The sequence below is a fragment of the Carica papaya genome, chromosome 1 (assembly GCF_054855325.1).
Source record: "Carica papaya isolate Zhongbai chromosome 1, ASM5485532v1, whole genome shotgun sequence".
NCBI lineage: Eukaryota > Viridiplantae > Streptophyta > Magnoliopsida > Brassicales > Caricaceae > Carica > Carica papaya.
In genome coordinates, this window is record NC_142309.1 from 27652940 (window position 1) to 27679555 (window position 26616).

At 37.0% G+C, this 26616-nt stretch overlaps 6 protein-coding genes across 10 annotated transcripts; 3 read left to right on the forward strand and 3 right to left on the reverse strand.

The window, feature by feature from the left end:
* Positions 1–1935: 1935 nt before the first annotated feature.
* Positions 1936–10227, reverse strand: LOC110813524 (uncharacterized). Of its 3 annotated transcripts, none has more exons than XM_088207558.1 (7): positions 10069–10227; positions 9497–9588; positions 8815–9010; positions 6426–6652; positions 6140–6313; positions 5220–5550; positions 1936–2566 (listed from the first exon to the last, which is right to left on the reverse strand). In XM_088207558.1, exons 3-7 carry the CDS (start codon positions 8969–8971, stop codon positions 2292–2294), a joined length of 1164 nt encoding a protein of 387 aa, XP_088063684.1. In that variant the 5' UTR covers positions 8972–9010; positions 9497–9588; positions 10069–10227; the 3' UTR covers positions 1936–2291. The 3 variants fall into 3 exon arrangements, with proteins under 3 accessions (XP_088063684.1, XP_021896393.2, XP_088063688.1); XM_022040701.2 differs by having other exon boundaries at positions 1936–2563; positions 10069–10226; XM_088207562.1 differs by lacking the exon at positions 10069–10227 and adding an exon at positions 9817–10052.
* Positions 10228–10735: 508 nt separating this feature from the next.
* LOC110813604 (Methyltransferase MT-A70 family protein) lies at positions 10736–14355 on the forward strand. Of its 2 annotated transcripts, none has more exons than XM_022040812.2 (9): positions 10736–11262; positions 11383–11599; positions 11796–11863; positions 12030–12063; positions 12490–12565; positions 12981–13158; positions 13303–13392; positions 13495–13594; positions 13820–14355. In XM_022040812.2, the coding sequence occupies exons 1-9, from the start codon at positions 10993–10995 to the stop codon at positions 13957–13959; spliced, it is 1173 nt and encodes a 390-aa protein (XP_021896504.1). In that variant the 5' UTR covers positions 10736–10992; the 3' UTR covers positions 13960–14355. The 2 variants fall into 2 exon arrangements, with proteins under 2 accessions (XP_021896504.1, XP_021896503.1); XM_022040811.2 differs by having other exon boundaries at positions 10742–11262; positions 11724–11863.
* A 596-nt stretch (positions 14356–14951) lies between these two features.
* Positions 14952–17050, forward strand: LOC110813606 (protein BRASSINAZOLE-RESISTANT 1-like). Its single transcript, XM_022040815.2, has 2 exons — positions 14952–15411; positions 15925–17050. Exons 1-2 carry the CDS (start codon positions 15166–15168, stop codon positions 16618–16620), a joined length of 942 nt encoding a protein of 313 aa, XP_021896507.1. The 5' UTR covers positions 14952–15165; the 3' UTR covers positions 16621–17050.
* A 247-nt stretch (positions 17051–17297) lies between these two features.
* Positions 17298–19885, reverse strand: LOC110813605 (DNA glycosylase superfamily protein). Its single transcript, XM_022040813.2, has 4 exons — positions 18881–19885; positions 18090–18234; positions 17865–18006; positions 17298–17749 (listed from the first exon to the last, which is right to left on the reverse strand). The coding sequence occupies exons 1-4, from the start codon at positions 19266–19268 to the stop codon at positions 17471–17473; spliced, it is 954 nt and encodes a 317-aa protein (XP_021896505.1). The 5' UTR covers positions 19269–19885; the 3' UTR covers positions 17298–17470.
* A 2466-nt stretch (positions 19886–22351) lies between these two features.
* Positions 22352–23900, reverse strand: LOC110813602 (anthocyanidin 3-O-glucosyltransferase 5-like). Its single transcript, XM_022040810.2, has one exon. The coding sequence runs from the start codon at positions 23864–23866 to the stop codon at positions 22439–22441; it is 1428 nt and encodes a 475-aa protein (XP_021896502.1). The 5' UTR covers positions 23867–23900; the 3' UTR covers positions 22352–22438.
* A 1287-nt stretch (positions 23901–25187) lies between these two features.
* PEX11A (peroxin 11A) lies at positions 25188–26590 on the forward strand. Of its 2 annotated transcripts, XM_088207629.1 has the most exons (2): positions 25188–25828; positions 25909–26055. In XM_088207629.1, the coding sequence occupies exons 1-2, from the start codon at positions 25444–25446 to the stop codon at positions 25959–25961; spliced, it is 438 nt and encodes a 145-aa protein (XP_088063755.1). In that variant the 5' UTR covers positions 25188–25443; the 3' UTR covers positions 25962–26055. The 2 variants fall into 2 exon arrangements, with proteins under 2 accessions (XP_088063755.1, XP_021896508.2); XM_022040816.2 differs by having other exon boundaries at positions 25203–26590.
* Positions 26591–26616: the final 26 nt, after the last annotated feature.

The following is a 26616-nucleotide window of genomic DNA, read 5'->3' on the forward strand; positions in this document are numbered from 1 at the left end:
TTAATTACACTTTCAAATGGACCGTTTTGGCTGTTTGTTTCTTCCACTAAATGAAAACAAAAAATAAAATCTAAACACCTAAGTCATTTGTAAGCATATTAAGTTTGTTAATTAATGACAGCTTACTTAATTTTTAAGTCAAACTTTCGTCTAAATTTATTATTTTTTATAGTAAAAATTTATACGTTTCATTAATGAAGTAATAACATAATTTCTTAAAATTAATACATGTAATACAATTTCGTCGTAATAAAATGAGACACAGTGATAATATATGCACTAATGATATAAGTAACAATAGTAATTACAAATAATAATAATAAAGACAATATAAATAACAGCAATTGTGATTAGTAACAAAAATAACCGGATAGAGAGTTGCAATAATGATGTATATAGCTGCATTAATAGTAGTAATAATCATTGTTATTAATGATAATGAAGGGGAGAGATGAAGACAATTACAACACACTAAGGGTGGTATTTTGAATAGCGATTAAAGGAGTAATAGTGATAATTAACAAAGATAATAAACTATAAGAATTATAATATTTTATATTTATAAAATTTTATTCGTAAATCAAATAGAGTTAAATAAAAATTATATATTTAAATATATTTTAAATTTATATATTACAAATACAAGTTAGTCAGGTTCAAATTTTAAAGAATATATCTCGAATTCGAACAATTGTTATTCCTACTTTGGTTCGGTGGTTGGCCTCTCATTAACTTTTTTTTTTATTTGATTTTTTATACTATCGAACTCTTCTCTATTATTCGTTTCCATGTCTATTTTCTTTATCTCCATTTGCCCTCTTCGAAATATCTCTTCTTATATATTTATATATATTTTTTAAATTTCATTTATTTTTTGGCATGTACATTTCTTACTTTTTTTTTATTTCAAATTTTCGTTTTTTTGAAAACATTTCCACAACAACTAACTAATTCAGAACGAAACCTATAGTTTTTCACCACATTAAAGAAGATAAAAAGCTAGGAATTGAAAAGTTGCGAAAGATGAATATGATATTATATATTAGGCGAATTAAACAAGCTTTTTTTTTTTTTTTTTTGGTGGGTTCCGAATAACAAATTCTCCAAAGCGTTGATATTTGGTTTTTGCTTTTTGATTTTTCAGCTGAAGCGATCTCGCCTGGTGGGGCCGTTGGTACAGCGGAACGAAGATCATAGACCGGCCATGTGGACCATAGCATGTTGCTAATTATAAATACAGCGCCCACCACCACCAATACCCATTTCAAATTATTGCGCATCTTTCTATTCCAAACTCAATATAACATACAAAACTACGTACGTACATACATACATCTACATGTATACAGTTAAAGAGTGTGAATAGAAATATGTAGATCGTCATAGATCTGGACCCCTCTTACATCAATCATCATGTTCGATTCTCCCTCGGACGGAAACATAAAACGATTTTTAGCTTCAATTGAGCCCATAACACTACGGAGGTCTTTGCCATTTTCATTTTTATGTGATTGGTGCTAGGTTTGAGATACAGTAATATAAATGTACAATAGTTTTCATAAATTCTGTATTAAATTTGAGGGAAAAAGGAGAGTGGGTGGGTTGCAGGAAACTGGGTCTAATTTTTCTAAGCCAAGCCAATAATAGTAAGTAGCATAGCATCTAATTGACAAAGAGTTTAAATGGAGTTGTTGGGTGTCATTACGTAAACTCTGGAAATCTTCGGTGCCTTCCACCTCCAGACACTTACAACCGCTCTTGCCCGTATTATTATCGGGGGAGACCAGATCCCCAAAGGTCAAATAAATAAATGAATGAATGAAGCTCGTTGTACATTCACCATTTTTTTAAAGCTTCTTACGCATAAATTTACAAATCAATTCTACATTCCATTTGGAATTTTATTAATCCTAAACAGTGTAAATTTATCTCCGGTAAAAAAACATAAGAGAGTTTTACATTATGAAACGAAATAATATTACAACAACAGAGCTCGTCATGATATCATGAGAACCCACTTTGCCTAACCTTGCAACTGTAAACCAAGTAACTAGGTTCCTTTCCTATGACATAACATCAGTCTCCTACTCTTGAAGCTCATTAATCTGCTATCAACAAGAAAACATACACAAACTGGACTCTGTCTAAATTACTATACTTCCTGATCTTGTGTTTAAACATTGCATTGCAACGATATTTCTTATTCTACTCCCTAAGACAACTTAATTTTGTGCATTGTGCGTGAATTATAATTATATGTTACACACCCTAACAGTATTATACTAGAGGATCTAAAATGGCATAAAGCAGAGGTACTTCTTCTTGAGCTTTTTCATTCTGCCAGCAGCAGATTTCCTTTCCCCACATGGAGCTACAATGGGGCTATCCCAAGATTCAGACACATTATGAGAGTTTGATGATGGACCTTCACCAACGTACTTTGATTTCAAACCTCCCTGTCTGTCATCCAGATGTATACTATCTCCTTCTCCAGGCACAAAGCAATCAGCCTTCATCATCTCTTTGACAGGAGATTTGGTTCTTCCAATATCAATAACATTTCCTGCTGATAATTGGAAATTAAGAGAGTTACCCCATGCATAGAAGCAATTTCGTACGAGAAAATAATTACAAGATAAACTTATTTTAGCTGAGAGCACATTAAAGCGTGTGTAACGATGGTTCGTGGACTTATATATTGAGGATAGAATCTGAATGTTGATGGATCCTCCCAAAACACGATGAATTATTTAACTGTACGATAATACAGAAATGAAATTGATTTGCAAAAGATATTTTTCCTATTATTTAAGTTTCCTGTTTACCTTTAGCAAGGACATATCAAAGGTATAAACACCACCGTTATGTAACACAGTCAGCAAAGATACTACCATATCCTCCTCTCAGAAAAGATACTATTATCTCCCATCCTTTTCCTAATCTTCTGGATAACAAACACAAAATAAGGTAAAACTATTTAATCTTATCCTCTTAGGAATCTTATCACTATCATTTTTCCTCTATTTAGTTCCACGTGCAATGAGATAAATACTTCTAGAACGAAATAGCATTTAGACAAGAACAAACAGGACCAATTATCAGAAGCTGATTTCAGTTCAATAGATCCAACAATTCAGTCCTATCAGAATATGTGGGCAAGCGAAGGTGCCATTCACCCTAAAACATGGCCTCTTATCCGCCAGCCTAAGTTAATGAATAGACTGGTAATAGACATCCTCCAGCTAAAATAGTATTTAGATTGTAAATAATTGATGGAAGCTTAAACTAATACTGAAGAGTCTGATTTATTATTTCTATTCTAACCTACCCTTTTACACATAAACGTGCTATGCTGAAAGTAAGGTCAATTACAAACCCCTAATCTCGTGCTAAGATTTGACAGTATTTTAAAAAAGTTCGCTTTTAACTTAAGATATAATTACAAACTACTCTCCTATTTTTCTTTATTTTGTTACAAAACTATCCATTACGTTAGTAATCTGTTGCCTAACCATTAAAAAGCTTTATAGTTTCATAATATTGTCAGATGACTTTTGCATTACACCAGTGCCAAATGATTGTCAGGTACACAGTCAAAATTTTAAAGATAGGGGTAAGAAAACGCTAAGGTAGAGACTAATTTTTGTGACAACAATAAAATAAGAGAGGATTTTAGTTATTATGTGTAATTTAAAAGAATAACTAATGGACGACCATCCCAAGCATCAAAGACTCAAGACACTAATAGGTGCAAGAGTAAAGGTTAATGCTATTCGTTCTTTAGTTGCACCTTTTCGTTTTCTTTTTATTTTCTTTCTTTTTGAAAGATGAGGAGATATCTTATTAGTGGAAGAATGATATAACACCTAATTTCGTATTAGTCCTTTAAGTGCCGTGGTTCGAATGACCAAAAGGAGGTAGCAACCACAAGCTACCAAGTTGTGCTCTCTATTGAGTCTAGAGACGGTGGAAAAAGAAGGTTGCGACCATAAGTTGCCAACAATCCCATCTCGAGTGTTCAACTTGTTTAGTTGCTAAGATTGCTATCGGCTCTTTTGACCTTCTTTCTTTCTATCTCGTATAGAAAGATATTGGACATCATGACGATGAAAATGGTTAATGGAATGGAACTGAAACATTTCTTTCTCTAAATTCTGGTTTCTCTACCCTCCTTCAACCTTTTTTCATTTCCTTCTTCCTCTTTTCCGTCTCCCTTTTCCCACCTTTCTCTTCTGGTATTTAGTCTCTTCTCGTGCTACCTTAAACTTTGCTAAAAATAGAGTGATCTGTCAATTATTTATGAGCTGTTGTGAAAGCATCAAAGTGTGTCATACATCAACAATTCTGTGACTTACCCGAAATTTAATTAACAAAAACAAGGCGGTAATTAGGAATCAAACCCTTGTTCTCAGCCTTAATATCATGTGAAGTGAACAATTAATTGGTAACCAATTATTTCAAAAACATAAGCTAATAGAAATTGATCTATTATTATATATTTTAATATAGATAATGGGTGCTATCATCAGATTTTTGTTCTTGCCTCTACCAGAAACCTTAACTTAGTTTTGAGCAGTGCCAAACTTGACTTCACTTGGCACATAGTACAATATAGTTTCTTCATATTGGATTTTTTATGTGCTCTTTCAATATATGTTACAATCTAGTGCCTATGTCTCCGAGATATCAAGAAACTAATTATGAGAAATTCAATTCAGGTTGCTTTTTTCTTTTGCATTACAATCAGAAACTTATAGACTAAAAATGCAGGATGATTTTTGACATATATATAGTAAGAGAGGCTCAAAGGTTTCAAGGAATCACAATCAGCCAGAGAGTTTTTCCTCAAACAAGATCTGTTGGATACTAGAAAAATCGAATTATTTGCATAAAAATTCAACTCAATAAACAGAAAAACAAGTACTTTAGTCATACATCAAAAGGTACCCTCATAAACAACACTCAGAATGTATGTTGAGAGCAAACATATTTTCATCAGCTTTGCTTAAATGAAAGATGGCTAAAGTTCAATTCACAAGTTTGCTTTGAATAATTACAGTTCCAATAGCAAGCACCTCAAATTTCCTTCAGGTAAAAATGCACAAGCAAGAAAAAGAATGGAAGCAATGAAAAGGAGCAACACACATAAATACAACCAATGTGAAGCACAGGCCGAAGGAAACAATGAAAAGAGAGAGTAAAATGGGAAATCTACATACCTGAAATGGCCGGAACAGTTACAACAACCTCAGTTAATCTGCGGGCTTCACTGATGTTGAATTTGTAATTTGCATCCCTCTTTTCTATGTCTGCACTATTTTCAGACCTAAGCTCTTGCAACAAAGCCAATGGATCAAAATATTCGTCTGATGACAAGGAAAAGCGACTTGAATTTTCTGAACTGGAAGACGATGATGCTGGGTTATCAAGATCCAGCAACTCCAAGTAATCACCTCTAAAAGCATAATCAAGTTCAGGCAGGTTTTCAGCACTATAATTTGTAAGTTTCCTTGAAACAGGTGATTCTTCTACCTTGTCACCCTTCTGCACCTACAAAACATGGCCAGACCTCAACATACAAACAGAACGCCTTCCCCCACGAAACTAACATGACATAAGATATCTCAACTCCAATAACCAACAGATGCAATGTTTTGTTTAAGGGCATCAGTTGGTCTCTTCTTATCATTATACAAGAATATTCCCCTTCATGCTAACATTTTACTTGACAAATATTATCTGTGATAGATCCATTCAACCTGAGAATTGCTAGCTGAAACAAGAAATATAGAAATGCTATGAATTTGTGGATGATTCTTAGTACTAAAATCTAGCTTACCTGATAAATCATGATTAAAATGCCTTACACTATTTTTAGCATTTAGAAATTATCCTGATAATTTGACAGAGCTGCAAGGTTTGCCGTTTTAACAGGAGTCAGATGAAGGTTCTGTGTTATGTGACTTGAGCAAATTAAAATGAAATGAAAAATTCACTAGGAATAATAGCTGGTCTTTAATAAAGTCAGTAACTGGTTTCAAATTTATTGTATGAATAAAAAAATTACAATAAGCTAATCAACATGTAAAATCCAACCCAAGCAACAAGGTAAGACACAACAGTGAGGAAGTAGCCTTACCAGGAGATTGCTGGAAGAACCTTTTCCAGAGTTGTTATCAGCTATTGGAACAATTAGTTGCTTTGTATGATCATGGAATTCAGTCCCAATATCAGGACCAGACTTCTTCTCTTGCTTGTCCAGGTAACAATTTTGTACACCATCAAGAAAAATTCGGCACAATATGCCTGCTTCCTGCATATTCTCCAACCAGACCGCTTGGTGACTGGTAGGTTGGTTTTTGAATAGAGATAAAAAGTAAAATTTCAGTGAATATGCATGTAGCTTTGGTGATTCTGTGGAGTACCTTGGTCTCGCTGTCTTCAGATGGTCTCTTCTGAGTTATAGTAAACTCTTGCATTATCCAGCTACTCTTGTGCTCATCTGGCACCTGACCTTCATGGAATTCAAGTGTGCTCCTCCAACCAATAATGGAAGTATCTGAAAATATTTCACAGGCCTCCTCTTTGGCCTTCCAGATACCATATTCTGTACCAATGTTCTCCTTGGAGTATAAAAAGTACCAAACACCAGCTACACACTCCCAACGTTAAAGAAAACTTAGTAAGTTCAATCTCAATCTTACATGCTACCATCTGTTATACTGTTCTTATGAAGTACCTAAATGAAATTCACCATTCTTGAAGTAAAGCATTCCAATCGCACAAAAGGTCACTTGACACAATTGCGCTTAACATTAAGGACTGTGATATTAACACAAACAAAAATCACAATTCTTCATCCACAAAAGGATTCAGTGAGGTTGGCTCCTAAAACATTTAAATTTCTATAGGAGTTCCAGTGGTCAAAATAAACTGAGAAACGCAAAATACATGAATAGCGTTATACTTCGATCTAACAAATACTGTAATGAACTTGTTCTGCTTTAAGCAGGAATTCAATAATCCTTCTACTATATGTTTTTAACCCGTATGCCATTAAGCACAAAGGCGTCTATAAAATAACATAATATGCCGATTAAAAAGAAGTTTGACAGGTCCACATATCCTTTGGCTTTCTTTAGCATATTAAAACATTAGTTCCATTTTCAAAATTTATATATTTGCATGTAAAATTATATGGAATTGTTCAAAATTAAACCATGTCTGGACAATGCTATGAAAATATGGCATAAGTCTAAAAATAACTATTTGTTCTGTTCAAACTTATGCCACACTTTTACTTTCATTTTCCAGACTGTTTTTATTTTCAACAAGCACACATGTATTTGTGATTTGAAGATGGAATTAAAGTACCTGTGTGGGGAATCAACCGCTAGCCACACAGTTCCCATGCCTATTCAATCTGTGTCCCTTAGACATAATGCCCCTGTCTTACAATCTATTTTGAATAATGAAGACGGTATTACCTGGAACTTCCGCTTCAGCCATAAACTTTTTGATAGGGAGGCTTCTGACATGGCAAACCTTCTAAGTCTCTTGGAATCTATTCAATTTAGCAACTAATCAGAAAAGGATATGGACCTTGGAACCTTTGAGAACATTTACTTGCAAGTCTTTTTTCAAACATCTCATTTCCAAACCTAACGATAACCCAATATATAAGGCCAACAAGTTCCGGAAATCTCCTATTCCTTTCAAAGTCAAGGTGTTCGCTTGGACCGGTATTCTTTGGAGGATAAACACTAATAAGATGCTGTAAGTATGCCAACTTAATCGTGCCTTGTCTCCAGATATTCATGTGATGCGTCTTGCAGGAGGAGAGATGCAGGTCATATTTGTTCCTGCACTGCAATACGCCTTGGAGGTTCTGTGCAAAATTAGTAAAGGCTTTTGGTTTAAGTTGGGTGACCCTCCCAATGGTAGAGGTGTTCATGGATCTTTTTTTTTTGGGAGGGGCTACAAGCACAGGCTAAGCCACTTTGAAGAGGTGCATTCTTTGCTGACCTATGGAGCATTTGGCTTGCAAGGAATCGTCGGATCTTTAACGAACAGACCAACCCTTTCCATGAGCCATGGGAAAAAGCCACTTTTTATGTTACATTGTGGGTTAAGGTCTATGGGCATTATTCTACTATTAGCATCTCTAATCTGCATCATAACCGGAAATTTTTATTTCCAGGAGCTTGGTTTTGTTATTTTTGTATTTGTTATTTTTTTCTAGCTTGCGGAGGATGCCTTATTCTCCTTGAATGTATTCTTTTTTCCCTTCTATATTAATAATACTTATTTTTCTACTAAAGAAAAAGGAAGTAAAGATATATCATTAAGTTTACAACATTTTTATACATGAAAACATGTGTGGTTCTTGAAATTAAAAAGAAAATAATAAAAATATGGCATAAGTTTGAAGATAATAAATAGTTGTTTCGTATGATATTCCCCATGCACTGCACAATTCTATTTCTGCGTGACAGAAACCCTTCCACCACTTATTCTTGGATCTTTGGTAAAATGACAACCAGATTGTCCATGAAGATTTTCAAACATCTCCTATTCAAATTACATTAAGGAGAGTTGTGACCGAGGAATATGAACATTAAAGAGAGAGCTCATTTCTAGATACATTTTGAACCCAGTAAAGGCAGCCTAATCAATTTCAGTTTTGTTTTAGAAAAATAAATACCAATGGACTATTCAGAAATTGATGGAAATTAAGAAAGAAGCAATGAAAATTTAAATCATCATCAAGTTTTTCTGGTGATTCAATAAATAGAAAAAGGATAATGAACTTACCAGGTAAATTGGAGGGCGCATATTTGTAAGGATTTATATCTGTAACAACATTGCTTGGTGGAGATGTTCCACTCGCCATTCTTGTGAATAACCCAAAGAGCTCCGCCAAAGTACAGTCAAAATCAATCTCAGTCGTGGAAGCAGCTGGAGCAAACATTGCACTCGGATAAAATCCCTCTACTTTTGTGAGAAAGGGCTGTTGAAACAGTAAGAAACAGAGAAGTAAACCAAATAACAGTATTATGTTAACTTTTCAACCATCAAATGATGTAAATGAAGCATAAAAGCCATGGAGGTGAAGGGATTATGTTAGTTTCCTTATTACTAATCAGACATTGTTTGCTTAACTGAGGAATGTTAATCAGACCAAAAAGAGATAAGAGGTAGAGAAGAGAACGAAAAGTTGAAATCATGGGTTTCCTTTCAAGGTTTGAAGCAAATAGTTTCATTTTCCCTTAGTTCAATTCCAATTTGCCAAACTATTTAGCGCTGCCGTACAGTTTACCTTAATTCACATTTACCCTAATTCACATTTAGATGAGAGGAGAGAATTCGTATGCTTAAACCACGAAGATATCAGAAGTTGTTAGATCTTAGAAGAGAACATTCGAACTCCTATAAAGGCATAATAATTTACAAGAAGAGTAATAAACGACCATGCAAAGGATGGAGAGTCCCATACCAGTTATCTGTTCCAGCGGGAGGATCCTCAATTATGAGTTGCTTGACTCCAGTGAATTATGAGTTGGTAGACTCCAGGGAGATCCGAGAGTGCTGCAAACGATCGGAATGATATCAGATATGAATCGGTTTCGTTGTTAACCAACATGACCATAGAAATAAAAATTTACATAGTCTAGTCTATATTACAAGCTCTGTCGCAAAATAAAAAATAGAAGGAAGAAAGTGTCAATTTGATCAGAAACTAACACCAGGACCAAACATTCCGTTTATTTCTAAAAAATCAAGATACAGAACAAAAAACTCAAGCGTTCACATTACAACAAGGAGAGGACCAAGAGGGCAGCAGCTGAAATCTCGACTATCAAGAAATGAGGTTTTGTTAAACTAGGAACCATCATAAGACAGAAAACAAAAACAAATAGGTCCATTTTTCTTGATTCCACTCCATTTTTTCGGGTAAACCAAGCAGACCATCATTTGTTTCTGTGTTGACGAAATAACTAAGCTAGCTAAAATGCAAAAATGGAGAGGAAAATGATCAGTAATTAGAGTGAAGATAGATTGCTACACCGAAGGAACTAAGCGAGGGAAAAATGCTGGTAGCTGTCTGATCTCGAAGAAGGAGACTTGATCGAGACTCTGGTTGCTTAATCAGTAAACAAAGTGAACGGGGGAGATGAGAAAGTGGCGAGTATTTATAGGCGTAGAAGGCGGAGTCAAGAGAAACTAACCGTGGTTATCTTCCTAGGCGTTTGTATTTGTCACTTATTTCGTATCGTGCGAGAAATATCGTCATTGACTTACATCATCCAATTAAGTTGTTTCTGTGCCTTCGTTGAATTTCTCTGCAAAAACTCACGGTAATTTAATTAAATAAAATAATAATTTTAAAATTAAAAAAAAAATATTTAAAAGCATTAATTTCATGTGATATAATTAAAAATAATTTACTAATTTAATTTAGTTAAGTCACCTAATACTAATGTGATATAATCGGTAAATAAAAAAATAAAAAAAAAAGAATTTATATAATTACCCAAAACTAGAAACGTAAGTGGATGATGTTCTATAACCAATGAAAACAAACATTCGTATTGGTTGACCATTGTCCACCTTAATATTTATATATATATATATATATATATATTATGTGGCACTCGTATTTATCTCTGCTGCTTTATTTTTCTTCTGGTTTTGTTTTTTGTCAACATCGTGCAATTTCCACATTTTCTTTTCATATTGTATTGTAATTATATACTAATGTCGAAATTAATGAAATTTATTGAATAAAAATTAAATTCTAACTATTTTTAATTATTTTAAATATAGTTAAAATTTTTCTTATCTTTTTTAAATTATAAAGTCAAGCTATTAATAAAATAATAATTTTTTCATGTATTATTATTAATTTTTTTATTTAATTACTTTTTGCTTTTGCGCAGTTCCAAAGAGCAGTTGGTTACTGGAAAAGTTGGGAGAATAAACTCGGTGGTAATGGAGACGAGTGATCAGCTATCAACGTTCTTAGAAACTGGTATTTATCGATTGGATTCAGACGCGGTCTTTATGGACTCGGTTCGCGTGCTAAATCGATCCTATACTCGTTTTAGGGTTTTTCCTTCTGCATACTACTCTCGCTTCTTCGAGACCAAACGCATTGATCAAGAAACGACGTCCTTATCTGATTCAAGGAAGCGAAAAAGGAGGCAGAGAAATCTTCTTCTACTCAATGAAAGAGAGCAGGCCGCTGATCGACGCCACCAGGCAATGCAGTAGCCACTAATTCCTCACTTTAGATTAATTCATGATTTGAAAATGCTCTTTAAAGTTTGAAATCAACAAGAAGGGAAATAAGCTGGTTATCTTGGTTCTTTTCTGTTGCAGGAATCGAGGCCTTTGTTACTGAGGGCTCATGAATCTTTGTTACGAGCTGCTGGTCTTTTAATGGCTATTAGGAGTTTAAGGGGCGAATTTTTTTCCTCAACAAAGAGGGATGTCGATTTTGAACATTCTTTTATTGAACTTGGAAGAGAGTGGCAAGCACCTCTCTATGAGATAATTCTCAATTACAGCCAACATGAGAAGCCAAACGATGATGGAGGTTCGTCTCGTGACTCCATTAGTTATGTTTACTTGTTAAGCCTGTAAATGAAGATTTTGAGTTAGGGATTCCTTATGTTAGATTTTTTTTTTTTTTGATGAAAGATTGTTGATTTTTTTATCAGGTTCCTTGATTAATCCATGTCATGAACAGATTGTGGTTCCTGTATTCAATAACCTAGTTGTTAATGAGACAGGCGATGATATGGAAGCTGAGTTTCTAAACAGGCAGTATATAATACCTAGAGAAAGTTACTTCTACATGGTAAATTTTTAATGCTTTTTTAAATATTCTGACATAAAACGCTTTAATTTGTGTTATATTTAGTTTTAGCTTTAGTTTTGTTTGATTATCCAATACTTAAATCTGTTTCTAGTGTGCCTCACCATTTTTTCTTCTCTCTATATTCTGCTTTCTTATCATGCGGAAGTCTGATCTGCAGCAGATTCACAACCTTATTCCTGGTAATTATGGCGTGTCAAACTAAAGTTATATTTTGAGTCCTTCCAGTTCCAGCAAGTTTTCTTGCCTGTTGAGAAGTACTAGTCCTCTTTGTGCTGTTGATTGATACCTGCCATTAAGATGCATGCAATAGAAGTTACTTATAAAGTTGGATCTATTATGACGATGTGTCCCCTTGAGGTCATAAAAAAGGGGTCTATTTAAATAATTTCTTGGTTATTTAGGTTCAAGAAAACCACCCTGAATGGTAAATTAAATTCTTTTACTAGATCAATATTATAGCAAGCCTGGTGTCTTGACCTTTCTAATTGGACTTTGCTGCAAACTAGAATTTCATCAGCTGCTAAAGAAGTACTTGCTAGTGTATTGGGATGCTGATTAGTATTGCTCTTCAAATTGTGAGATACTTTACCCGTTCTTATATGCAGCTTCACCTGTTCAAGGATTTAATCTCATAGTCATTGATCCGCCATGGGAAAATGGAAGCGCTCGTCAGAAAGTAAAGTATGTAATCACATGCCTTCCAAACCACGCTCTTACTTTTATTGATTACGAGGAATTTACTGCAAAATAAGTCTTTGTGTGTAGTGTGTGCCCAACTGAAGCATGAAGCTGGTCTCATATATACAGAATATTGTATTTTGATTTTGAATGCTAATCACCCCAAGCATTATTCTCAAGATGTATTTTAATAATGTTAATTGGACAAGGCCCAGAATATGATTGCAATCCATGTCTGTATATGTGGGACATACACTTGATGTAGAAACCCCTATAGAGATAAATGCACTTTTAGACAGATTTTAAACTGGCAGCTGTCATCTTTCACTAGTATCTTGTTACTGTAAATTCTGTTAGGAAATGTTATGAATATTGTTTTCAGAATAGTAACCTTAATGAGTATTTCTTTTCATCAAAGGTATCCTACTTTGCCAAACCGTTACTTCTTATCCCTTCCTATTAAGAAACTTACTCATCAGGAGGGAGCACTTGTGGCCTTATGGGTGACGAATCGGGAGAAGTTGCGTAGTTTTGTTGAGAAAGAACTATTTCCAGCATGGGGAGTCAGTACTGTAGCTACTTTCTACTGGTTAAAGGTGACCTCCCTTTCACTTCTCTCTTCCTCTTGCTGGCTCAGCTTCTTTGCATGTGTCTTTGTGTATGTGGTTTGTGCGGGTTTATTACCAGTGCCAATTTGAAAGCTTTTCACGCCCAGTGTTGAGGTTGCAATTTTTTTGCAGGTGAAAGCAGATGGTTCACTGATTAGTGATCTAGACCTCTTTCATCATAGGCCTTATGAATGTCTTCTTTTAGGCTACTGTCGTGGACAGGTGAGCCAATGGTTTTTCAGTGTACCTAGCTTCAATATTCACTGCCTTTTTCTCGAACTTCTTATACAGTTGCTTCTTGTTATCTTGTTGTCCATCTTGTAGATTGCAGATTCCAAACATCTGGCAGGATTCAAACCTGTGAAAGATAATCTAGTAATTGTAAGCGTCCCAGGAGACTATTCAAGGAAGCCCCCTCTCGGAGGTACTATCATACTACAGAAAATTTAATTTTCAATTTTTATGCACACATAAAATGAACTAAAGGAGTTCTTTTTCTCCTATATTAAGTAAAACTGTTTATTTTCTTCCTTAGAATTTTAAAGCAACTTTGGATGACTGAATTTTGCAAAGCTATTGACTCGTTAGATAGTATTTGCTAGTTGCTAATTTGGTGCTTCAATTATCTTTTTGGCTGCGAGATGTATAGAGTTGCTGCTGGAATATGTTCCGGGACCTAAACCTGCCCGATGCATCGAGCTGTTTGCTAGAGAAATCATGGCTGGGTGGACGTCTTGGGGCAACGAACCTCTCCGCTTTCAGGACTCGAGATACTTTTTGACAAAGTAGACGGAGGAGTTTTCCTGACCAATTCCCTAGCAGATCATAAATTTCTAGTATTTCTATTTAAATTTTCATATTGCTTATAAGAAGCTGCTCTGGCATTCCCTGAAATCTGGTTTTGATTGGGTGGAGAGATCAGGATTCAAAGCACACTATAACCGTGGAACTCCGGCAGACTGCCTATAGATCCCTTGTTAAAAAAGCCCAATTCTGCATTTATCCGTAGGTAATCTGACAAATTCCAAATGGAGTATGCTTGAAAGTGATTTTATTGGTCAACTTGTGGAGAGATGAGTCTTGGGTGGAATCGTGCTGAAGCCGTAATCAGTAGCTAAAAAGATGAAGCATGAGTGTGTTTTCACGTAATTCCATGAATATGATGATTAAGGGATATTCTGCTCTTGGAAGTGGCATAAATAGGATGCACAATTGAAGGCAATCATAATAAACGTTAGGTATTTAATTGCTCAAATTAAAAACCTAAACAATAAATTGAACAAAATAAAAGAAAAAATTAAGTAATTATTCACTGAAAATAAATGTTAGAACACTGAATTAAATGAGTTCAAAAAAAAATTTAACACCTTAAATTCTCTCTCTGAAAAAGCAGAGAGGAAGAATTAATGCGTGTGTTGAAACGAAAAAGGAGTAGAAACTGCTGATAAAAAGCCCATCCGATGTGATGGTGTATACAACCATGTGTCATGTGTCCCACCTCCAACGGCTTGGCCCTACCTTATATTATTGGGGTCATGACAAGAAAGGTACTTGATCATACACGCGGCAGTGCTCGCTTCTCTTTAACTCACAACACCAACGTGCTAGCCTGCGCGCGGCCACACGCCATCACCTGCTTCAAACCCATCATCATCAGCATCTCTATCCGCTTCCCCCATATCATCAAGCGGCTGCGGCGGGCCCTACCCCAATCACCCCATCCCTCTCTCTCTTTCCTTTTCCCCTGTACCTTGACACACCTTATCACTTCTTATCTTCTTCTATTATTTTTTTAACCCCTACGTAGCAAGGGAGATTCTTCTTCGCTTCCAGCGAAGGAAAGCGTATTCCTCGTGACCACTACCCGCCTACTCTCCCCTCCTTCCCTCTTCTTTTCCCTGGGCTTAAATCGCTTCCGAAGCAGCTCCTACCTATTCCATTCCTCCGTACCCCGCCGCGATTCTTTTGATTCTGCTTGAGCTGTGCTTGCTAATAATGACATCCGACGGTGCAACCTCCACGTCGGCGGCGCCTCCCAGGAGGAAGCCGTCCTGGAGGGAGAGAGAGAACAATAGGAGGAGGGAGAGGAGGAGGAGAGCCATAGCCGCCAAGATATACGCTGGCCTTAGAGCTCAAGGTAATTATAATTTGCCTAAGCACTGCGATAACAACGAGGTCTTGAAGGCTCTATGTTCCGAGGCTGGTTGGATCGTTGAAGAAGATGGTACTACCTACCGCATGGTAAACTTTCTTTCTTGCTATTTTGCCATAGATCTGAACTATCTGCTTTCAATTTATGCTTTTAACTGAGGAAATCTCAAATTTTACTACCGGGATCGTATGAGTTTATTGCCTTGGATCCGGTTCATTTTTTATTTTTATATTCACTTCCTAAAACGCCAAATGTTGATCTGATTGCGTCGGACAACGAATCTAATTTTCTTTTCCACTTCAATCTTGCGTGATTCATGAAATTTCTTCGTGATGCGCGATTGGGAAAACCAGATAATTGATTCATTTGTCATCTGAGGTTTTTGTAAAACACTGATATGTAGTAAAATGGACCACTGAATTCATTGAAGTTAGCTCCATTAAGTAGCTGAAAGAGTTCTGCAAAACATTCCTTTTCCTAATTAGCTTGTGATGGTTGATTGGAAATTTCTAAAAAACTTGTGTTTGTTTAGTTTAGTTCTGTTGTTTGTTAGTTTCTGATAATAGTTATCATATTTGGTTCTGATTGCGACTGGTGACCAGGGATGCAAGCGACACCCAAATGATATAGCGGGAACTTCCGCTAAAATCACTCCATACTCTTCCCAAAATCCAAGTCCACTCTCCTCATCATTTCCAAGTCCAATTCCTTCCTACCAAGTAAGTCCTTCTTCCTCTTCCTTCCCCAGCCCCACTAGAATCGATCCCAGCACCTCTTCCACAATCCTTCCTTTCCTTCGGAATGCAATTCCTTCATCTCTACCACCTCTTCGAATCTCCAATAGTGCCCCTGTGACTCCACCATTATCCTCCCCAACCTCAAGAAATCCCAAGCCAGTGCCCAACTGGGACTCCATTGCCAAGGAGTCCATGGCCTCCTTCAATTACCCTTTCTATGTGGTGTCTGCCCCAGCTAGCCCAACCCACCGCCAATTTCACACCCCGGCCACCATACCTGAATGTGATGAATCCGATACTTCAACTGTTGATTCTGGTCAATGGATAAGCTTTCAGAAATTTGCCCCTTCTGTCTCTGCGGTGCCTACCTCCCCAACCTTCAATCTTGTGAAACCAGTGGCTCCGCAAATGTCCCCCAATGGTTTGATCAATGAGGCAGGACGGAGTTCGGAGTTCCAGTTTGAGAATGGACAGGTGAAGCCATGGGAAGGGGAGAGGATCCATGAAGTGGGATTAGACGATCTAGAGCTTACCCTTGGAAATGGAAAGGTTCGGAGTTGAGCTGGGAAGACCATTGAGTAGCTTTCCGAAAATGAGTGAACTAATGTTCTCGCAGTTTCGCGATTTATACAGCCAGACTTTGAAGACCAGCCACATTTCCAGCAAGCTTCTCCCTGGGAGTTGCGTATGTTGAACAAAACTTGCTTCTTAGGAGTTATGAAACTGTCATTTCAATTGCCGCTTGTTCATCTTCCCCCCTTTTCTGTTTGTCATGCCTTGCCCTTTTGAAATTGTTTAGGAATTGGGTTGTTTCACAAGCATTGCATGTAGATATCTTGGGCTGGTTATTGTTGTTACAAAGTTTATCTCTACAGTAGTCTTGTTAAAACCTCACAAAATTAAAGTTCTTTCAGGTGTTGTGTACTGTTAATGCTGTATTTTGTTGGGAACCAACTACTCCTATAATTTATTTATTATTTTATTTAAATTATTTTGCTGCTACCATCTTTAACTTTGATTGTTGGGTATCCATTTTTGAAAAGGAGATACAGATCCGCATCTTAATTAACTAAACTGCTAAAATTTGGAATTCTTTCACAATTATTATTAGATAGTGGGATGTAGGATATATTTAGAGAAAAATAATTTTATTTGTGGGAATTTTCTTTTGAAAATCCATACCTAGTTAGTACTTAAGAAAGAACATGCATTCCTTTCCTTTTATTGTTTACCAAAAATCAACATAATCATGGAGTCTTTATTAGTAGAGGATGCCATGAGAGTTTTATCATTTACAATTCCTGCGACTTGCATGCATGAAGGAGAGTAAACCACAGTAGGTCCAACACAACGGAAACCTCTCTGCAGCATATCCTTGCTCAAGTAAGTTGTTGTTACAAGTATGGTCATGTCAGATAACACCATGATTTTTAGTTATTGACGTGGTGTGGTGGTGGTATCTGAAGCAGGTCAAGAGATGATCATTTACAATTCCTGCGACTTGCATGAAGGAGTAAACCACAGTAGGTCCAACACAACGGAAACCTCTCTGCATCATATCCTTGCTTATCTGTTCTGCCTTTGGTGACTTAACTGGTACTTCACGTCCGTATCGGAATCCATTTCTTATTGGCTTCTGCTTTACAAACCTCCAGAAGTAGTTGCTCAACGAGCCAAACTCTTGTTGAACCTGCAAATGCACAATATCCAACCTCCTACTCAAAACTTTTTTAAACAACCCCTTAATACATACGTGACGTCCATATAGGAATTCACCACGACAAACCATATAAATAATATAATACCTTGAACGCCAGTTTTGCGTTCTCCACAATTGCACGAAGCTTTGATTCGGACAGAACCAGGCTCCCGTTTACTTTCATAGAAAGCAGCTGCTTCTCGGAAAATTGTGCGATGGAACACAAATCAAAATTGTGAAAAAGCTCCCTGTTAATGGAACCCAACAACAAATGTTCAACGGACTGTAAATATTAAAGTAGGTTATCAGAGGTTAATATATCATGTCATGCCTCAAAGTTTCCCTCTTGCTGAGGATTGTAGGCCAGCTTAGCTCTGCTAATGCTTGCGAAAACACAAGTAGTTCGAACAATCTTGTATCGTCATCCCGTACCGGAACTCCCCATTCTTCGTCATGGAAAGAAATATAAAGTGGATCTGAGGTATCAATAGGGAGAAAGAAAAAAAACAACAGGGTTCAGCTTATGTGGGTCGTTTAATGAGGCATCATAAGCAAATGGGACATACATACAATAATAAACAGGTTATATAAAACGAATCATACTTCTCTACTATTTATCCCCAAAGAAGTGTAATACAGAGGGGAGCGAAAATTAAACAGGTTAATCTAGAAATGATACCTCAAATCTCCGTACTTCACAATATAGCCTGACAGATTGAATTAAAGTTGCACGAGAAGTTTCTAAGTGGCTTTTCAAGTTTCGCTAGTCAGCTATCACTTCTCCATGAATGGTAGTAATTGTGTGTTACAATAAAATGTGAAAGTCAAATTTTTTTTTTTTTTTTTTTTTTTAATGTTTCAGTCAAAGTAAAATACTCAAAACAAACACACACCACTTCTACGAAAAAGGAAAAACAGAAACAGAAAATTAAAGAGAGGGAAAAATTAACATAAAATAAGTAACAAAGATTTAAAGCAAAACCAGACCAAAAAAAAGAAACAGAAACAAACTTAGCAAACATACCCCGCACCAGTCATATCACCAGACAGCAACAAAAGAACAAAAGTAGCACGCGTTAGATAAAACAAAACAGAACCAAGAGATAAGCTTAATGCACACACCAGAGTTTGGCGTGATCCAGTCACACCTCTTCACGGGTCCCGACACCTTCATTGAGACGTCCGCGACGCCAACGCCGCGAGGAACTACATCCATGGTCTTCAGTCCACTACGCTTGGCCACCGTTCTTTTAGCGACCGTCTTTTTCGCGGAGGAGCTGCTGGAAGACGAAGAGGAATCAGAGGAGGCAGAGCTGTCAACTGAAAAATTGTTTCGCACGGCTGATTCTGGCACCTTCGTCACCGGCTTTCTCTGTCTCTGCGGTTTCTTAAGAGCTTGGGTCTTCCATTCCAAGTCCAAAAGCCTAACTCGGTTCCCAGTGGAAGCGAGTACCGCTCGTGGTTGCGTGACCTGTTTAGGTGATGACTGGGGGCTGGCAGCCACAGACATTGGGGGTGTTAAAAGAGTGTGGTGTAGGAACAGATTTGAGAGATTAAAGCGGACAAGGTTAGCTTGGAGATGGAAATGATAGGAGTTTTTCGTCAAAATTGTAGAGTAGGATTTGAAGAGAAGTGAAGAATTTGAAAAGAAAATGGGAAGGGTTAGGTTTTCAGAGATGGGAATGGAGAGTGGATGGAGGAGGAAAATGACGTTAAACCGACGGGGTTTTAAAAAAACGGTAACCTGACCTGACTGGGTGGGGTGATATTGAAATGTCAGTCAGTCTGGCATTTTCCATTCGGTTGAAACTGGAGATTAAGTCTTAATCTGAGTTTGACAAGAAGGATAAAGGTCCAATTAAACAGATGTAACTAAGGTTAGAATCCAATTACCATCATCATTTAAGTTAAGATGAAATAGAAGTGGGACCCAGGTAGTTGGGGGGATAGTATTAAGAGTGGGTAACAAGAAAGCGCAGGGGCAGAAAAGGTATTTCGCACCGCATTCAGTTGGTAAAGAAAAAGCTTAACGCGGACGTTGACAAAAAGAATCCAATGCCCAACGGCCATATCCCCCCCTCTCTCCTTCCACCCATCTCTTTCTCTCCCTCCACTGTTTCCTGCAAATTCTTATTTTACTTTCCAAAGTATTAATACAATTTTATCCATTATATATATTTTATGGCCCATAAACTGTTCTTCTTTTGTCCAACACAAAACTAAATGGGCCAGATTATTCACATTTTGATCTTATATAATGGGCCACAGCCTCCTGAATTTGTTCTAACAATGTTCGAACATAAGCGTGAGAGTGAATCCATGGAGTGAGCAACTACATTTCCCAAAATATGGTAACCTTCGAGCAATTTAGGGTTTCCAATTGGTGAGCCGTGGAACCGAGTGCCTGCATTGTTGATTCCAGAGGGTTTTACGTGGTTGAGGGGAAGACACTCGATCGAGATTTGCACAGGTAATACTCACTTTAGTCTTTGATTATTTAGGGTTTCCAATTGGTGAGCCGTGGAACCGAGTGCCTGCATTGTTGATTCCAGAGGGTTTTACGTGGTTGAGGGGAAGACACTCGATCGAGATTTGCACAGGTAATACTCACTTTAGTCTTTGATTATTTAGGGTTTCCAATTGGTGAGCCGTGGAACCGAGTGCCTGCATTGTTGATTCCAGAGGGTTTTACGTGGTTGAGGGGAAGACACTCGATCGAGATTTGCACAGGTAATACTCACTTTAGTCTTTGATTTACCTAGGCTTCAATTTGAGAGCCATAATGAAGATTTTTTGTTGCTCCAAAATGCAGTTTACATGTTTGTATTGTCCTTGTAGTATAGCGATCATTTCTTTTGGCTTGATGATTTTATTTGTACGTATTCTTTGATTGGCCCAGAAATAGAGTAGATCGACCATAATCGAAGCATATAGAAAAACATCTACTTTTTGTTGGAGTAACATATAATGTTGCCACTGTTTGATTGTGGCATGGCGTATGAGACCTGGTCTTAGCCCTCACTGTGATACTAACCAAAGGATTTGGTTAGATGATAGTGGAGAAAAAGGTGATGTAGGACTCCTCTCCAGCACTATATAACCTGCAACGGTTAAGAAAAGGGGATTAGGTGTAGAAGTCATATTGGAGTATTATCTATACCACATGAATTTATGCCGAGGTAGGATATTTAATTCTATTAGAAGCTTCCAGTTTATATGATTTGCTCTGTGTCTGAGGTTTGTGAATGTTTTACGTAGGAGTTAGTAGGCTGTTATAAGGTCAACTATTTATTTTCTTGTGTGTGCCGAGAGCCCATTAAGTTTGGGAAGGGTGTGAAGTGTTGATGGGAGTTGACATTATTGATTAGACTATGTGAACAGGGTCTAGGGAGATGACATGGGAGTAATCCCATTGGTGGGTAGTAGGGTTTACTGTTGGACATTTGTGAGCTGAGAAGTGATTGGAGGGGGGTTAAAATGAATTTTTAAGGAAGGGATCCAAGGGTCCGACTGAGTCTGGGTTAATTTCGTTGTAGCAAACGATATGTAATATATGTTTTGTTTTGAGAATACCATTCCATAGATAAGAATCTTTTGTTGCTAGGACTATGAACTTTCAATACCATTCATAATGGATTAATCTATTTGAATTAATGATATCCAAATCATATTAGTTCTCTGGTTACTGGATATTTTATCATACTGTATTTGTTACAAAAAGCCGTCCACATAAACATACAAACTCTAGTAATTGAGGATCAGTAAGAATTATTGGTGGTAGTGAATTTAGTGGAAAAAGAGCGAGAATGAGATGGAATAGATGGAGTAGAATTTTGATCTCAGTCAGAACAGAAGGAAGAGAAGTTATGGATGTTGAAGAAGAAAAAAGTTGGCGATCTATGGCTACAAATGGCAACAAAGCGTACTTTTATTTTTTAAATTGTGTCGAGTTTGCAGGTTATTTGACTTGCATATGACCTGCTCATTAATAAAAATTTTATACTCTTTACATATGGTTACATTTATATATTCTTTATATGTTTATATTAATAAAAAAGTTATATTAATATATTTATGTTTGTCTTCATAAAAATGAAATATGCATAATGAGTCGGGCTTCGCCAGATTTTAATAAACCAAACCCGAACATTCCTGCTCTGGTATAATTTTTCTGCCAACACGAACCTGATTCAACTTGAACTTGCTGTTTGTTAAAAAAAAAACTGCTACAGGTCAGGTTCAGGCAGATTGATTTATGCAAGTTTGGGAAAAAGAAATTCATCCCTATCTGTGACTCTAATACCATGTCAAGTAAACAGATAATAGGTGAAGAGTTGTTATTAGTATTGTACTTCCATCAAGTATATGTAGGTATATGAGATGATATAAGTACATGAAGCATTTGAAAATACAATAAATGTAAGATTACTCCAAAAGAGATAGGTACAATAAATGAAGTATTTGATAAAATACAATAAATGAAAAATACAATAAATAACGTTTGTCACTGAATTAACTCATAAATAATTCATGCAATGCTTACTCTAAAAGAGATCAAAAAAGTTACTTAAGCGATATGTGCACTTAACTAGGTACATATAAAATATATATATATATTTATTTTGAAGAAGAAGAGAGCACAATTTATTTTGTTATATATGGTGATGGGAGCTAAATTAATTAGTTTAGTCTCCATTGCTTGGCCACACAAGATAGTGATTCATAAGAAGACCCCCCATAATCTAATGATTTTAAAGCGCTATCTTTTAGTTCCTTAACTCTGCACCTAATAGCCTTTCCTTCCTCACCCTCCATTAGTACTCTCACCACTCTCTCTATCTCTTCACGTCTAACCACTGTCTTTCCTCTCTCCACCTCGGGCCTGATTGCTAGCTTTACCTCCTCTGTCAGAAATGTTGCATTCGTTCTCTGTTCTGCATAAAGGGGCCAAGTGATCATTGGTACGCCATGAGTTATGCTTTCAAGTGATGAATTCCATCCGCAGTGAGATAGGAAACCGCCTGTTGATGGATGGCGGAGTACTGTGGTTTGTGGAGCCCATGATGGAATCACCAGACCCAATGCGTTAGTCCTCTCAAGGAATCCTTCTGGGAGATATGTCTTTGGGTCATTCAGCTCACTACCCACATTGAAAAAGGTGCCTGAGGCAGTATCACAAGGTGGGCGAACTACCCAAGTGAATCGTTGCTGACTTAGTTCGAGACCCCAAGCTAGCTCCCTCAGTTGCTCAGTTGACAAGGTGCCTCCGCTCCCAAAGGACACGAAAAGAACTGATTCAGATGGTTGCTTGTCTAGCCATGCTAGATACTCAGCATCCTTCGAGCTCAATGGTTCATCTTGCTTGACCAGCGGACCAACAGGATAAACTGGCGGGGCATGTATTTGCTTATAGAAAGTATTCTCTCTTATTGCCTTGAGTGCCACTGGCTCAAGATCATCCCACGAATTGAGAAAAATCCCAGCTGCTAATGGAAATCTACTAGAAAGAAGTACGAATAGCTGGTAATCATCAGTCTTCCTATGGCGAACTGGGTCAGCTAGGTCTTCAGGCCTGACTGGTGTACAACCTGGAACTTCAATTGGCTCTGGAAGATCAACGAGCTCACCCTCGACCTCATGGTCAAGCGTAGGGAGGTACAAACAGAAAGCAAAGAAAGCCGTGGATGTGGTGAAGAATAAATATGTGGGAATGTCCAATTGGCTGCAAATTTCAAAAGCCTGGGTACAAAAAAGATCAATGACCAATGCTTTCGGCTTGCCCAAATCAATCAGAAGTGACTTAAGAGACTGGAGGCTCTCCTCTACAATAACACCAATCTTGTGGGCTATGGGGATGTCAGGGCTGCATACCGTAGCTACGTCGACTCGAGGCAGGTCAACAATGTCAAGGCCATTGGGGAGGGAAGGTGAGCGGAGGAGGTGGTCTTGTGCAGCTGAGGATTCAGTAGTGGTGATGTTGAGGAAGCTGACATGGGAATCGTGGTAGATAACAAGTCGCTTGGCTAACTCAAGAAGGGGGATGATATGTCCTAGGCCTGGACTTGACAATACGGCCACATGAGTTTTGTTAGGTGTAGCAACCACCATGATCAAGTCGTCTAAAGTCTCAGTAGGAAGATTAATGGAGTGGTTCTGTTTATCTTAGTGCTGAGAGATGCCCTTGGATTTATAGAGATGGAAATTGGGTGTGGCTTTAATTAATTCAATGGCATATGTACTTAGATGCAAATGTAACATCAAACCAATGCATATTGGAAAAAACAATTGTCACGCATGTATTAATTTTTCTGTTCTTCTTTTAATGTCATAATTTTTGGTGTTTTACAGGCACTAAAAAAATTTTATCTTAGTGCTTTGAAAAATTATTTTATTTGTGCTTTGGTGTTTTGCAAATATGAAATCTTTACATACTCACATGAAAAGCTGTTTATATATAAATATAAATTTGAACAAAAAAAATATTTTCCTGTACCAAATAAAATTTTAATATATCAACAACTATTTTGGAGATAATACAACTAATTATGAAATAAGATAATATATATATATATATATATTGGAATCCTATTACATTGCTATTAGTGGGAAGGAATAAGAACATAATTTTTTGACTCATTACTGTTGATTCTCATCTTCATATTCAATTTGTTCTGAAAAGCAATATACAATTTGTAATAAGTTGGCATAATTCCCCCAAGTGATAATAGCAGTATCATCAATCCTACTGGTCACCTTCACCTCCGAATTTGGACAAGTTGGAAAATTTGTTCACTTTCTTATTTCATTCAGTCTCAAAATTCAGATTTAAGATACCTTATATATATATATATATATATTTTAACTTTTATATTCTAAATTTATATGCATAATTTTTATATCCTAAATTTTATACGTAATTTTTTAATGTAATGTTTGGCAGTACTATAATTGAGATACGTATAGTGTCAGTTGTGATAATATGTCCTTCATCATCTTATGTAAGGTGCTCATTTAGTAACTAAATGTTCAGTTGTGATAATAATGCAGTTGAAAGTGAGATACATGACTGTTTCACGTGAAAATGAAAGCAGGTGATTTTGAAGGCGAAATACGAAGTGTGAACTCTTTATGCAGTTTGAACCTCTGGGTAGTGTAATTATTAGGTTATTCATGGCTCTAGTACGGAGACTTTACACATAACTGAAGTTAGGTTGTAGCTTCCACTTCGCTGCTTCGTGAATTGTGGACGTGTCTTGGTTCTTTTACGGGTTTGTTTGTTAGAATTATCTGTCTAGTAATATGTGGTCTAGAATTTAATTTTCTAAAATAAAATTAATTCCCTTAAATTTTTTTTAAAAAAATTACTGCTATTTGTAAATAAGTCTGGTGAATTGAGAAAGAAAAATATTATAAATCGTGTGGATCTGAGGCTAAAATGGTCTTTTCAGTTTTAATAAACTATTCATCCATGTCGGTTACAGCGGCACACATAACAAAGAAGCGTGTGTAGGTGTCAAGTATATAAAATCTCATTTACGGATCAGAGCCGCTGCGCCAAAACGCATCGTTTCGCTTTTCAATTCTGAGAAATAAAGAAGCAAGTTATTACCAGCAAGTCCAGTTGGTCAATCACCCTCCACGAGGTCTGCGTTCTCCTTCCTCCTCTCTCCCATCTCTGCAACGTCATGGATTTGAAATCTCCGGAAAAGAACTCCACGGAGTTAACTAATCCAACTCCCCTTCCCCCGCAAAACCCTAAAACCCAAACTGGATCAAAACCCAAAGATAGAGACTTGTTAAACCATCTCGAAGCTTACCTTGCAAGGAGAGACGGAGTGGACAAACTCCTCAAGATTTCCAGGTACGCCACCAAGATTATCTTAGCCTCCTCCGTCGTACCGGAAGCCCTCACCCTGAATCGTCGCCTCAAGAGCTTCGAGTCCAGTGTGGGACTTAGTCGGAAAGCGTTTCGACTCGGCAAATTCGTGCAGGACTTGAATGCGTTAAGGAACTCGCATTTCGATTCAAAGCAAGAGATCTTCTTCTCAATTATCGCCTACGGGGGCGAGGGTGTGTATTACTTCGTTGAACAATTCGTTTGGTTAGCAAAATCTGGTTTGATCGACAGTAAACATTCGCGTAACTTGCAGATAATCAGTGCTTGGGCGGAGTTCATTGGTTACTTCGGGAGTATTGCACTTAAGATAAGGGATTTGAAGAAAATAATGGAGGACGAGGCATGTTTGAAATCGAGTATTGAGATCTCGATTTCCAGGGGAATTTCATGCAAGGGGGAAGAGGAGAAGATGAGAAAATTGAGAGAGAAGAAGATGATGAAGAAATTATCAGTTGTACAAGATTTGGCAGATGGGTTGATGTCGCTAGCGGATATTCGAGATGGGAAGGGGAGACTTTCGGGTCCGCTGGTGGTGTCCAGTGCTGGACTTTTATCAGCCATCATCAGTACTCATAAGAACTGGTTGTCTTGTTGAGTCCGGTGGAAGAGGGTGAGTTTCAATTTCAGTGGTTAAATAATGAACTTAATTTAGGTGCCCATGGTGAGAGTTCATGGGAGAGAAACATGGTAAAGTGACCCTATAAGATTTTTTATTTGGGGGGTTCTTAATCATACATCTACTTTCAGGAATAAAAAGCCACACCAATCACTATTCTGCTTTTCTAAGTTTTATGAATTATTTATTAATGGCTTTACGGATTATCTACCATCTGGGTATCTTAATCCCTGTAACTGTGTCAGCTGTGATGAGCAGGAAATATTTGACTAGTGTATAAATGGTTCTGGCTAGAATTTCACATCTCATTTTCTTTTGATACCCTTTAGAAATATTTCTATTCAA